Here is a 14,189-nt window from a genome sequence, read left to right on the forward strand (position 1 = left end):
CTGGGTCATTATTTTGGTAGCGATTTGGAAAAGTGATAGCAATTTATATAAAAATATATTGAAAAATTTTTATTTTTTTTTATAAAAATTATTATTAATATTATTATATTAAAATAATTTGAAAACACTAAAAAATATTAATTTAAAACATAAAAGAAAAGATATATTTTTTTATTTTTTTAAATACAAAAACAAACAAGTTTTAAATTTATTTATTTTTACATTAATACTAGTATTTAAAAAAAATTAAATTTTTTTCTTTAAATTAATTTTTATTGAATTGTTTTGACTTGTTATAAAAAAAAAAATAAAAAAATATTTTATATTTTTTAAATGAAAATATTTTAAAAAATAACCATTATTTTAATTTAAATACTAATTCTACAATTAGAAGGAGGATTCATTGTCAATTTTGACAAGGTGGTCTCCACGGGGACTAATTTTACTAAATTAGGATGTGATTAGAAGTATGGTTGTGGTTATTTTTTTAAAGTGTTTTTTTACTCGGAAATGTATCAAAATAATATATTTTTTTTATTTTTAAAAAATTATTTTTAATATCAGCACATCAAAATGATCTGAAAACATTAAAAATTATTAATTTAAAGTAAAGAAAAAATAAATAAAAAATTTAAATTTCTTTGAAAAGTATTTTTAAAATATAAAAATAAATAAATTGATAACAAGATTTTGACAGCGTGGCGAAATAAAGATATAGATTCTTTGTTGTATTTTTTGGATGAGGAGATATGAGACCATCAATTTTGACAAGGTGATTCCATTGTGCTTTTGGATGAGATGATTTTTTACAAGGTTGCCTTTTAACGCTTTTTGACGTTTTTATTGAAGTTATGAATGGTGGTGGGTTGGTCAAGTAAATTCAAGCTTTTTATGTTTTATGAGAAATAAAAGAAAAAAAAAAAACTTTCGTGGAAATACTATATGCATGGAGCATATTATTTGCGGTTATCATTTTCTAAGAATAATATTTTATTTTTCAGGATTTAAAAACCGTTGATTGGTTCTCAAAAATTATAAAAAAGATTGTCGAGTTTCTTTTCTTAAAACAAAATCCCATATACCAAAAAAATATATATATACCAAACCGCCATGTTTAATAAACTATATTCTTCAGTGTAACGATCAATAAACTTTCAACATATACAAGACTGGCCATGAGAATATATATATATATATATCTTTCGTGTTTATTTCTATATATATTCTTATTCCATTAACCACAAGGAAATAAACACGAAATAAAAAAGTCTTCGTTTTTTGGGTAAAAGGACACTTTTGGAAACACGAAGTATAAAAAGTTTCATACCTGCAAAAGCAACCTTTATTCCCTTGTTCACCCAAATACCTCAACCTCACCTAACAACAGAAATCTTCAAGAGCACTCATCTTATCAAGATAATTCCTTTTTATATGCTAATAAATTTCTTTAATTTACCACAACTCGCCGCGTTTGAAGACTCTCAACTCCATAAATCACCAAATTAACTCGTACCAGCTCAGTACTCTCTTCTGTGTAAACTCCATTTCTGTCCCTGTGGATTGATCATCGTCCCACTTGTGCTCTTAATTATAGCTTAAAATGTTTGAACACCGGCGCCCTTTTAATCTCCAAGAAGTTCCTTATGAACCCTAAGAAGTGAATCGGTGTTGAAGTTCTCCTTAGAAAGCGAGATATATATCCATGTCGAAGCACAGGCAAAGGGAGAAGAAACTGGAGGATAAGAGATGGGATCATGACACAAGACAGAGCTATGAACAAGCTACCACAAGTTAGGTGATCAATTCAATTTCTAAAAACAAGAACTCATCTGGAAATGAATACCCTAAGAATGCATTTTTTAATTCGGTTTACATGCTCCCTTTTATTAATTAATCTTTGGCATGTACGTTGATGTCACATAAAAGTAAATACGTGGAAATCATGAGTAGTTTAGGATTAATCGATCCTAGTGTTAAATAAAAAATTTGAAAAATGTGAAACATGTAGCAAAATTAAAATCACAAAAGGCCAAAGAAAGTGTTAATTATTTCACACTAATATTTATAAACTTGAAGGAATTCCGACTCTTGAAGAGAATAGATAATTCATGACCTTCTCTGATAATATTTTAATATATATTTTTATTTATTTGATAAAAATAATTCATTAAAATTCCTCCATACCATACCCTCTTACCTCCAATGATGTGGCCAAGAGGAAAAATTATAAAACTCTAATTAAATTGAAAATACAATGTTGATAGAGTCAATGGTTATCCATAACATACTACAATCTATAGATTTTTAATTAAACATTGAAAATAATATGATTATAGAGTTAGATAGTGTTATTTTTCATTAAAAAAAAAGTTTCATTTTAAAAGTTAGAAATAGTAGGGGTTAAGAAACTAGATAAAATATTCATTTAGAACCTAGCCTCACTACATCTCTTTTGTCTAATTAATAACAACCCATGAACTAAGAAGAACTATAATGAGGGGTGGAGTTCAACTGGTCAAGTTCTAGATTTATTCTCTAAAGATCGCCAATTCGAATCCCACGAATTTTAGGACAATTAGAAGTTTACATGGTTAATTTCAAGATTTATGAGATTAGTTAAGGTGTGCACAAACTGACCTGAACACTTAAATTAATAATAAAAAAAACTAAAATTGATGGAGTTGAAAAAGATTTTAGCCCTTATTTTTATATTTTTGACATTGAATAAAACCCATGACCTTATAAGAAACATTATTTTCACCTGACACTGTTTTTTGGAAAGAGGTTGTAAATGATAAGGTGGAGTCATTAATTTTTAATAAAACCTGGAAGCTAGTAGGATTTACCATCAGGTTGTAAAACCATTATGTGTAATTAAAAAAATAAACTTTTACAAAATGATTAAGAGGCTCATCAAGCTAAGGTGAAAAAATATGAACGGAGTAAGTATAATTATTGTTATCATCTCCTTAATTGCCTGATGGATGATTTTTATGATAACACTTATTTATTCTAAAAAATAATATGAAAAGCTTGTCAAATAAATATGGTAATACGGTATTAATTAGAAACTTAGTCAATAATGAGTTGCCATTTGTATATTTTTTTTCGGAGGAAGGGTTGAATTGAAAAATAGAGAACTAGAGTGAAAAAGATTAAATGACGGACTCGAAGTTTGTTATAAGAGATTATTTTAGTCCCCCATAATTTTTAAACCGGATTTCAAAATAGAGAGAGAAAGTGGTCATTAATGATGATTACATCCACCAAAACGGTTGATTGTTATGTTAAATACTTTTATATGATAATGAAGTTGAGTTGTTTTTTTTGACTTTAAAAGTGTTTTAAACAATAAATTTGAGCTTGAAAAGATTTTGAGTTTCAGGTTGATTGTGGTTTTTATGTCAGTTTTTTGTTTTTTTTGAAGATCTTAGATAGGTTTAACAAGGTTTCTATAGTATTTTTCTAGGTGTTTTGAGTTAAAAATGAGTTTGTTTATGAAAATATCCGTGACCTTGAGACGAGACGTCTTTTTTTTAAATGATTGGGGCGGACTACATTAACTTTTTTAAAAAACAAAGGCCCATGTGCGGGTTGTTGCTTGATGGGCTAGGCTTGCCAAGCCCAGCAACGCCTAGCCTAATTTTTTTTTTTTAATTTTGATTTTGATTTTAATTAATTCTTTATTTTCTATGTATTTTTAAAAATAATTGTTTGTTTATGTTTTAATTAATACCCTTATGTGTGATTTCCCCTCGCTTATTTAGCCCTTTTTAAATTGTAATTATTTTTTAATGATATTAAATGTGTTTAATTTTTAAAGATGTTGGTATGATTCATTTATGATTTTTTTTAATTTTATATGTATTAATTTTTTTTCATAAGATTTTTAATATGTGCAACCTTGTATAGTATTTTTTTTTTCTTTTATTATATTCAATAAATTTTATGTATATGTCAGTTTCTATTACAAATTTAATTTCATTAATAAATTCATTAAACATAATCGGATAAATTAGCGATATTAAATATCTTGATTTATATTTGCCTCTTAGTTTTTTCAGTTTAATTTTTATTTATTGTTGATGATTATTTTTTTTACATTTCATCATGCAATGTTTATTGATTGGTTTAGTAAGATACACGTATAAGTTTTTTGATTTACATTTGATATTTTTTTATGTAAAAAAAAAGTTGAGAAATTTTGCATGTTTGATTGTTTTTATTATGTTTTGATGTTTGAGATTTGATTCTTATTTTTATGATTTCTAATTTTTTCCCTTGATCTTTTTATGCTCGATTCATAGTTTTTGTTTTTATTTGTTTTCCAGGTCAGTGCTTTCATCAAAATCTTAGATTTTTTTTACTTATTTTAAAATGTTAATATCCAATGAATATTATTTTTTTACATTAATAAAAAATTAACCCGTCCTGCGAACCATTTATCTAGTTAAAACTATAAGAAATATTGGGAAATTCTAGATTGTGAGGGTGTAATTGAAACATCAATCAATCTAAAGGATGGTTCGCCTAGTTTTATTGTACATTGACACCGAGTAAACCGATTTGACTCAAATTTATGCGACTACCCGTAGGTGAGTAACCGAATCTTTGGGTCTATGAATCTGAATATTTGCCCTTTGTCTATATAAAGACACGGGTAGTCTCTCGTTTTTGCTATTCATTTTCATGGTCATGTTAGAGACTTCAAATTGAGAGAATCTGAGTGAAACAAAGCTAAAAATATGGAGCTTAGCTTGGATTTGAGTTTGGTTTATGTACCGAAAGCGATAAGTGAATGTCTTAAAGAGGTTTCAATGGGTAAAGATGGTAGCCAAAAGTTACCAAATCCTGATGATTATGTCAAGAGATTAGAAGATGAAAGGAGAAAGATCGATGCCTTTAAACGTGAACTCCCTCTCTGCATGCTTCTCTTGAATGAAGGTATGTTCTTTTGCTTTTTTTCTTTGGGTTTTTTATTTTTTATTTTTTTTTGTATATATCTCCGATTTTGGGTTTTTAAAGATGGGATTTTGATTTCTTGGTTTTTTTGTTGTTGCTCTTTTTGTGGGGTTTGTAGCTATTATCAGATTAAAGGAAGAGGCAATGCAGTGCAAAGAATTGAATGCTTTGGTACCATTGAAGGGGGATTCTAATGAAGATGGGAATGATAAAAAGAAATGGATGAGCTCTGTTCAGCTCTGGAACACTAACAATAACATCAACTTGGATTGCAAAAATCAAGACACAAGATCAGAACCAAAACAGGTAATTCACTTAAATTTTCTTGATTTAGAGGAATAAAGATGGAAAATTTATTTGGATTTTGCAAGATGGGGACAAGTTTTATCTTATGTTTTTTTTTTCTTTTTAAACTACATCTAGAGAAGTGAAGAAGATGATGATAGGTCTACTTGTGAGAACCCAATTCAGTTAGGTAATCATGGAAACAAGGGAGGGGCTTTTGTGCCTTTCCAGGCACTTTCTGGTTTTGAAAGGAGTAAAAAGAAGGAAGAGAAGGAGGTTGTTTCACAAGTTACAGGGCTTTCTCTTATGACCCCAGTGCCTAAATCCTGCGATTTTATGTCTAAGAGCACCAATTGCGGTAATCAAATGAAGATACAGAGTAAATCACAACAACAGCAACAGCAACAGCGACAGCATGCTTACAGGAAGCAGCGACGATGCTGGTCACCGGAGCTTCACCGGTGCTTTGTTGATGCCCTTCAACAACTTGGGGGATATCAAGGTTAAATACTTGAGAAATTTTTGTCTCTTCTTAACACTTGTAATTAAAGGAAAAGATTTCAAATTGCTGCCCTGGAAAGGGATTTTTGGTAGGAACTCAGCCCTTTTAGACTGATGTTTAGGTGGTCCTTGCGGAGCCTGTGAAATATGGGAAATAAACAAAAGATCTGTTGACTTGAAAATTTCAATTTCAAGTGAATTCCAACTTGTAAAATTTGCTAATATGAGAAGTTGAATAGCATTCACAGGATTGCTTGTCCTTACATCTAGATACTGGATTCTGCTCCTTAGCAAGTTCTTTTCTAGCATGCCATGATTATCTTTCTCCCAAACTAATTGCTTATCGTGTGATACAGTTGCCACTCCTAAACAGATCAGAGAGCTTATGCAAGTAGATGGCCTCACCAATGATGAAGTTAAAAGCCACTTGCAAGTAAGTTTCTGATTGGATACATATTTTCTAGGCTTTTTTCTTTTATGTTGGACTAACTAACATGGAGTATTTTGTGTGATCAGAAATACAGGCTTCATCTCCGCAAAGTGCCGGCATCTTCAGCTACCCCAGGAAATGACTTGTGGCAATCTCAAGATCAATGCGAGGACCCTGAAATGCATAACATTTCAGAGTCTAATTCTCTGAAAGCACCTCTTCATGGAAGTAGCTCTGCCAAAGCTACCTCTAATACCGGAGGAGATAGCATGGAAGCAGAAGATGATGACAAATCAGAGAGTCATAGTTGGAATGGCGTGCTTCATCATCCAGGAGAAGTTCATGTATGACAAACTGATTCTGATCCCCATGAATTTTGCAGATACAAATATACATAATAGGGAATCGGACCGTGGAGATAAGATGAATAATGAAGCCTACAAGGATAGGATTCCAAATTAGACTGTTTTTACTTTGAGGCAGTAAAATTAGAGAGTGAGTTTTTGCGGATACTATGGTTTAGTTTATGTCCCTTCCTGTGTGAGTTGTTCATGACTTTCTGTAATTCGTAGTTATGGATCCTAAGCAATTTATTTTTTATAACATATAGCTTTAATTTACAAATGGCCCTCAATTTTCCTTTTCAAATTGTTGTCCAGTACATGACTGAAATTTCATTTGCCTGGTGATTAGTTGTTTGTTGAGATTCATTTACAATATAGCATATAGTTAGGTTTTAAAATCTCAAATACCTTATTAGCTGAGGGGAAACAGGACCACCATGCGCAGGCTCTCGACCTCGAGGCCATGGGTGCTGTTGTTATCGTCGGTAGTGCAATGAAGCCTCGAGAATCCATGCACTTTTTTAGAGCTCGCTGACTCATATGGAATTCAGAATATTCCTCTTAAAAACAATACGCAGCAGCCTGTGTTGAGAAAACAGCAGCCATTTGACAGGAAAACAGTAAACATGACAGCCTAATCTGGCCCTCTCTACATTAGACAAATGAAGGGCGGTCACCTAATCTATTATCTCTCTGCTCTACCAATCTCTCAATTAGTTTCTGAAACCATATACTACAATTACGCTACTCCAGCAATTAGCATTTACTGTTTGGAATTGCATGGCTGTGCAGGTTCTTAAAGAGTACTGTAAAATTAAATTTAGTATCTTTTATCGTATAGCTTTAAGTGTATATACCAAGATGGAAATGACACGATGGATATGACATTAAAGCCTTGTTGTTCAAATAATTACATGTTTTAATTTTATTATTATTTTTTTATTTAATAAACATTAAATATAAAGTTATATAGATATATATAAATTTTAAGCTCATAGAGTTTTTACTTGAGGGATATAAATTTAAAACATTCTTGAAACTTTACCTAACAATTTAAATTTTTAAGTTAAAATAGTTTTTTGACACGATTGTAATATATTTTTTGAATTTTTAAGTGTTTTTTTTTATCTTTTTCACATGCTAATATATATATATATAAAACACTTTACATTAAAAAAAAAAAAAACCCTAAAAAAAAATCCACCTCCCAGACAAAACCAAAAAAGAGAAGGAAAGAAAAGGGACGCCAACCACGGGCACGCATACACATAAACAAAAGGTGCTTAGAATGTAGTCAAGTGACTCATTCATCAGAAAGTCCTACGCCACTTATCTTTAAGAGAAATATATATAGACATACCAATGGATAATTATCCAAAGTTCAATTGTTTATGCATGATAATTGGCCACAGAAGGGAAGTTCTTGATATTCTTTAATATTTGTATTCGTTGACGAATTGAAATTCGCCTGATCAAATTCTATTTGCTCTCCAACCAACGAGTTTGTTTAAATTATCTGTTTCTACAGCCAGGATTAATTTTGATGCAAAGACAAATATGGAATCAACATCAAAGTTGTCATTTTCGTAATAAATAATAATGTTTTGAATCTCATTGAGAGGATATGGTGAGCCCACGCCAAGATTTTGCCCATAACATTGAACGACTCAGAATGACAGGTGCACTGTCGTTTGGAATCTTTCTATGTTCATGCATGCATGTATGTACTGTGTAAAAAAAACATAGAAAAAAAAACTTCTCTTGTTAAACGTTAGAGCATTAACTAAGAGCTAGACATATCCTTTCTGTTTTCCTAGCTTGGTACATGAAACAGGTGTATCTCTTATCTTTTCTTGGGGCACTATCAATGGCAGTGGTGTAGATGAGTTGTCTCAGTATAACATCACGTCCATGAGACATCCTACTACAGTAATGAGGTGAGATTTTTCAAATGATGCTGAAGCCAATAATTGCTTACAATAAACATATAACCTTTTAAAAATTAAAAAACCAAAAAAATTTAAGATCTATGAGGGATTTTTCATCTAAATAATGATAAATGGATTATGTAAATATATGAATTTTTAGAGTTGAAAGATTTTAGTAGCAAATTCATATAAATAATGTATAACAATGAGATAAGAAGAATTCCATGCACCAACATTTTTTTTTTTTTAAAAAAATGAACAATACATTAAAACAATTCAATAAAAACCATCATGAGACAAAAGGATTACATAGAGATATTGTCCTCCTATTTTCCTATTTATTTGTCTAAAATGGGCTCTATTGAATAAGGGATATCTAATTTGTTGTCCTCGATGGTTGAGTCATCCAAGTATCTACAAGTAAACATTGAACTCAACTAAAAAAAAATTAAAACATAACGTAAAACACAAATTCAATTATTTATTAAAAATTAATCACAATTAACCCACTAATTTTCATCAATTAACCACTTCCACTATTAACTAATAGCATTAATATTATTATCACAAAAACAACCACCACCAATCCACCACCAAACCACTATTATTATTTTTTTTATTATCAATATAATCATCATTTTATCATAATAACTTTTCTACATCTCTACCATCAATTAATAACCACCACCTCACCACCATTATCATTAGTTGTCACATCATAACCATTATCAATATTATCATTATTATTATTATTATTATTATTATGACTACTATTACAAATATTATCATTATATCAATCGCCATTACCATCACCATCATTATCCCTATCATAATCATCATAAATTTTCTTATCATACTATTATCAATAAATAATAACATCAATTAATACCCTAATTTTTATCAATTATCCATTATTTTTTTAATTCAAACTTATTCAACTGAAATTAATACATTTAATCATTATCAATCCCCCACAAAATCATAATTTCCCAAATTTCTAACTTAACTAGAAATTTTGTTGTTCTAGAATTAAGGAAACTTTAACACCTAAGAAGGAGTGAATTAGATGTATCACTAATATTAACAAATAATACAAATTAATTCAACTAAAAACAATAACCAATAATATAATTAACGTGCTTAAAGTAAAAACATAAGAGAGAGAGAGAGTTTGCAAACTTGTTTTTAATGTGGTTTGACAAATTTACATCCGCACCTCAAATACCAAACCGTATTTGAGTATTGTATTCCTTTATTGGTTTAAGTTCAAGAATACAATAGCCACTTGAATCCATAACAAGATTTTTACAATACTTGATGAATCCATACTGAGATTTTTACCTCTTGAAGATATTTTCTCTTTGATTTTTCACTACTTGATGAATCCACATCAAGATTTTTCCACTTGAAGATATGTCATCTTCAAGGATTTTTTCTTGGTGAAATTAACTCACTAATACCAAGAGTTTTTACCCAACTCTCAATGGTTTATAAGAGTGATTTTGCTATCACAATTAACTCTTCATAGAGTGGATAATACAACTGAAAGATCTAGTATTTCTATATCTCATAAGATCTCAAACAACCCCGAAAGTACAAATTATACATTAATACAACATAACTATGATTATAAAACAACCAAAACACTTAAATATATAAGCAAATTATAAAAACTACAAATTTTTTTTAATAAATTAATTTTAAACATAAATGAGTGGATATACTTACTTGGTAAACTGAAGCTTAACAAAAAAATAGAATCAAGAGAGGGAGGTTGCATTAGCAATGGTAGTTTAGGTGGGTGAATTTAGTGGGGGGTTGCTGAAAATTTGAAGAAATAAGGTTAGGGTTTGAATTGAAATCAAAGAAGAAGAAGAAATAAAGGAGAAGATAGGACTGTTAGGTTTTAAATCCTAACAGAATTTTTATTCCATCTTTATTTTTATCAAAATGACATCAAGATATTTAATGTGTACATTCCATGCTGGGTAGGAAAAACAACTACGTAAAATCTAAAAAAATTAGTAATATTTGACATAAAATTAAGTACTTATAATATAACTACATAAAATTTGATTTATAACATGCGCAACTAACCCTCTGATTCACTAATTACTAATTAGCTATATCTTTTTTCCTGAATAATTCCACCACCAAAAGATTGAGTGACAAAACAACTATTAAAATTGCTCAAAACTAAAAAGATACACTATATGTACTTATTATTGACCCTCGTTATGTTGCGGATTGGATTAATTTTTTATTAAACATAAAAAGATGTCCAAGCATTGCTAACATATTTTATAGTAGAAAAACATTTTAAAATGTACAGGTTAACTTGATGAGATCTAGTTGACTTGGTGGATCCAAATATAACCCAAATGACCGATAAAAACATAGTTTGACTGAAAAAAATCAAGATGACATCTTTCTTTCTTTTCTAATATTAAGATAACAAGTTATTGAATTGACTTAAGTCAACTTAGGTTACCCTATCAAATTTAAAACTTGGGTCATGAGACCATGATAACCATATATAAAGAAAAACAAAAAAAAATTATGAAGCTCAATTCCTAATCAACCTATTGTTGAACCTCAAATTTTTCTTTATTAAGAGAAATTATGAAGCCCAAATCCCAACCAACCTGATGTTTAAGAATGAAATTGAAAAAAAAAAACTAATTAAAATAAAAAGAAAAAAAATGACACAAGTCAACATTGGTTAATCTGCTAAATTCACGATCAAGTTATAAAATCAGGATAATTCCTATAGAAAGAAAATTAAAACAAACTATTTATACCTATTTCCAAACAAACCGATATTGAAAGATGAATTAAAAAAATTAAATGAAAAAAGGATATAAAAAAACGACCTCAGTCAACCCGGATTAACTCACCAAACTCGTAACCTAGGTCATGAGATCAGAATAACCCATAAAAAATAAATTAAAACAAATTTTTAATTTTTAATTCTCAATCAACCCAATATTAGAGAATGAGATTAAAAAACAAGATTCAATTAAAAGGAATATATATAAAAAATAAATCAACCTATGTTAATCCACCAAACCTGGAACCTAGATCATAAGACTAAAATAATCACATATAGATTATATCAAAATAAATTATATATCTTGATTTTTTAAAACCTAATATTAAAGGATGAAATTAAAAAAAAAAACTAAAAAAAAAATGATACCATTCTAGTGAATAGTGCTTGTAAGGAAGTTTTTGTTAATATAAAGAAAGAATACAAAAATATTTGATTCATCCTATCAACCTAGAGATTTAGATTATGAGATCATGATAATCTTATAGAAATAAATAAAAACAAATTATAAAATTTAATTTATAATAAATTTAATATTAAAAGATGAAATCGAATTAATTTGATTTAAAAAAGACTATTACTTTGTATAAAAGTTATTTTATGAATTAAATATTTTCCCCCAACACTAATGATTTTCAGAGGCGCAAAAAACATGAATAGAATGGATCAGAACTACTAATTAATAACTGGCAATGGTTTAGAAATTCAGCTTTATGCTATTTTATCCCATAAACCAGCTATTTTGGCCACACTTTTCTGGAAGGATAGTAGTTTTTTTTTAAAGTATTTTTAACTTAAAAATATATTTTTTAAAAAAAATTATTTTTGACATCAACATATCAAAATAATCTGCAAACACTAAAAAATATTAATTTCTAGCAAAGAAAAAGAAATTTTTTTTAATTTTTTCAAAAATATTTTTAAAATACAAAAATAAACAGTACATGTAGAAATTGAAGGAAAAACAAAAACAATTAAAAAAATACAAAAAAAAAAAAGAAGATGGTGTTAATCAATGTGTCTAGATTTACTTGTACTATGACCATAGTTTTCAAAACTCGGATCGGCCTGGGTCAACTTAGGGACCAGGTGTCTCGGGCCTGGGACCGGTTTAGGTCTAAGTAAAAACCCGCCTGGGAGTTGGCCCGACAAAACCTGGTTGACCCGGAACCCTAGCAACCCGAGTAAACCCGACTGAGACACAGTCTCTCTCTCTCTCTCTCTCTCTCTCTCTCTCTCTCTTTATATATATATATATATACACACACACACACACACACACAGACGTCAAACAATGTCGTTTTGGCCTTTTAAAAGGCCAAAACAATGAAGATGAACGTTGCAGAATTGCTGCAATTGCAAACAAAAACAAAACCTAATTAAAGAAAAGCAATTTCAATCGTGAAGAGCAGAGGGGTAGAAGACTCTTGATCACTTTTTCGAATATGTGAATAAGGTTAGACACTTGTTTCTCATCACGAATTTTCTTCTTTCACTCTCTCTTTTCTTTATTCTTTGCTTTTTTTTTTTTAACTTGTAGTTCTTGATCTAGCATCGATTCGCGGTTCTTGATCTCTACAACGATTCATTTGTAGTTCACACCCACAAATATGTTTCTATGTTCTTTTCTTCATCTCTGTCTCATTTTTCTTGACAACAAGCTCTTTTCTTCGTAAGCTGCTGCATATTAGAAACTCTGCATTGCTTAGGCATGTATCGTTGTATGTCTGCATTGCTTAGGTTAGTGGGCTATGTTAAACGCCTGTGCAAAAAGATAAAAACCGTTTTTGGAAATCTTGGAATCTGACAGTTTTAGTAAAATGGTTTAACGTATTGATGTATTTTAAAATTGTTCATATATCATTGTATTTGATGCACTGGTTTGCATTTAGAGCTTACTAAAGTGCTTAAATTAAACTGTACTAATTTTGGTTGATTTTCTGACTAATTTGCTTGTGAATGATTCTAGCAGAATGTTTAACTGTTGATTGATGTCTATCATGGGAATTAACTTTTCTCTCTTTCACTTGTTAATACTGATCTTGATGATGTCGTGGACTGTTGTATTAACTCTTCAAATCTTAAGAAGTTAAAAGATGTAGAGGATGCATTGGAATCATGATCTAAATTTAGCTGTTGATTGTTTTTGGGAATGTTGTGTGTTAATCTGAAAAACTGCTCTATGGAGTTGGGGTCCTCTGACAAGTTTAATCCCAAGTCCTCGACTAACAATCTCCACACTGCTTATAATTTTTGTTTTCTGTTTCTTTCCCATTAGTATTTTTGGATTGACCCGGATTAATTTATCTGACTCATAATCTAATTATTAGACTGGATTGATGATATCAGGTTGGTTTCAAAACTATAACTATGACAGTTAAATGATGATTTTATTTTTATTAGCAAGAACAATTGGTATAGATATGGAGAATAATTCAGGTTTTTTTGCATAGTATTATTTGGAGGTGGTGTGAAGTCTTTTTATTTTTCCTTGATTTTCACACTTAATCCTTCAATTTTTCATGATAATTTTTTATTTTATTTTTTGATTTGGTACTTTATTCTTTTAATTATTATTTATTTTATTTGAAGTTTTTTTTTTTTAATCTTTTAATTTTTTAATTTGGAATAATTTCTATTTTTTTTTTACAATTTCATCCTCCAATTTATTTGGGAATTTTTCTATTTGTGATAGATTTTTTTTTTTGTTTCTTAAAAAAGGCTAGTATTGCTTGCACATCTTTTTTTTTTTACATTAAAAAATATTTAATCTCACTAGCACCAATCTAGTGTATCAAAAACATGACTTGATTATCTTAGTTATCTAAACAAAGATAAAGAAGTTGTCCAAAATAGGAGGAAAGAAAAACAATTATGTAAAACATAATTTTTAAAATGTGGTTGTAGTT

General features: G+C 29.2%; 1 protein-coding gene across 1 annotated transcript; it reads left to right on the forward strand.

Moving 5' to 3' along the window:
* Nucleotides 1–4,664: 4,664 nt before the first annotated feature.
* Nucleotides 4,665–6,802, forward strand: LOC118045796 (transcription factor HHO5). Its single transcript, XM_035054508.2, has 5 exons — nt 4,665–4,944; nt 5,081–5,268; nt 5,386–5,749; nt 6,105–6,181; nt 6,265–6,802. Exons 1-5 carry the CDS (start codon nt 4,746–4,748, stop codon nt 6,526–6,528), a joined length of 1,092 nt encoding a protein of 363 aa, XP_034910399.1. The 5' UTR covers nt 4,665–4,745; the 3' UTR covers nt 6,529–6,802.
* The last annotated feature ends 7,387 nt before the right edge of the window (nt 6,803–14,189 follow it).

The sequence above is a fragment of the Populus alba genome, chromosome 5 (assembly GCF_005239225.2).
Source record: "Populus alba chromosome 5, ASM523922v2, whole genome shotgun sequence".
NCBI classification, from domain to species: domain Eukaryota; kingdom Viridiplantae; phylum Streptophyta; class Magnoliopsida; order Malpighiales; family Salicaceae; genus Populus; species Populus alba.

Bases quoted from the DNA above. Each gene is read 5' to 3' on its own strand.
- LOC118045796 (XM_035054508.2), top strand. From the start codon at position 4,746: ATGGAGCTTAGCTTGGATTTGAGTTTGGTTTATGTACCGAAAGCGATA. The intron at 5,269-5,385 runs GTAATTCACTTA...AACTACATCTAG, and splicing joins CAAGATCAGAACCAAAACAG to AGAAGTGAAGAAGATGATGA. The intron at 6,182-6,264 runs GTAAGTTTCTGA...TTGTGTGATCAG, and splicing joins AAGTTAAAAGCCACTTGCAA to AAATACAGGCTTCATCTCCG.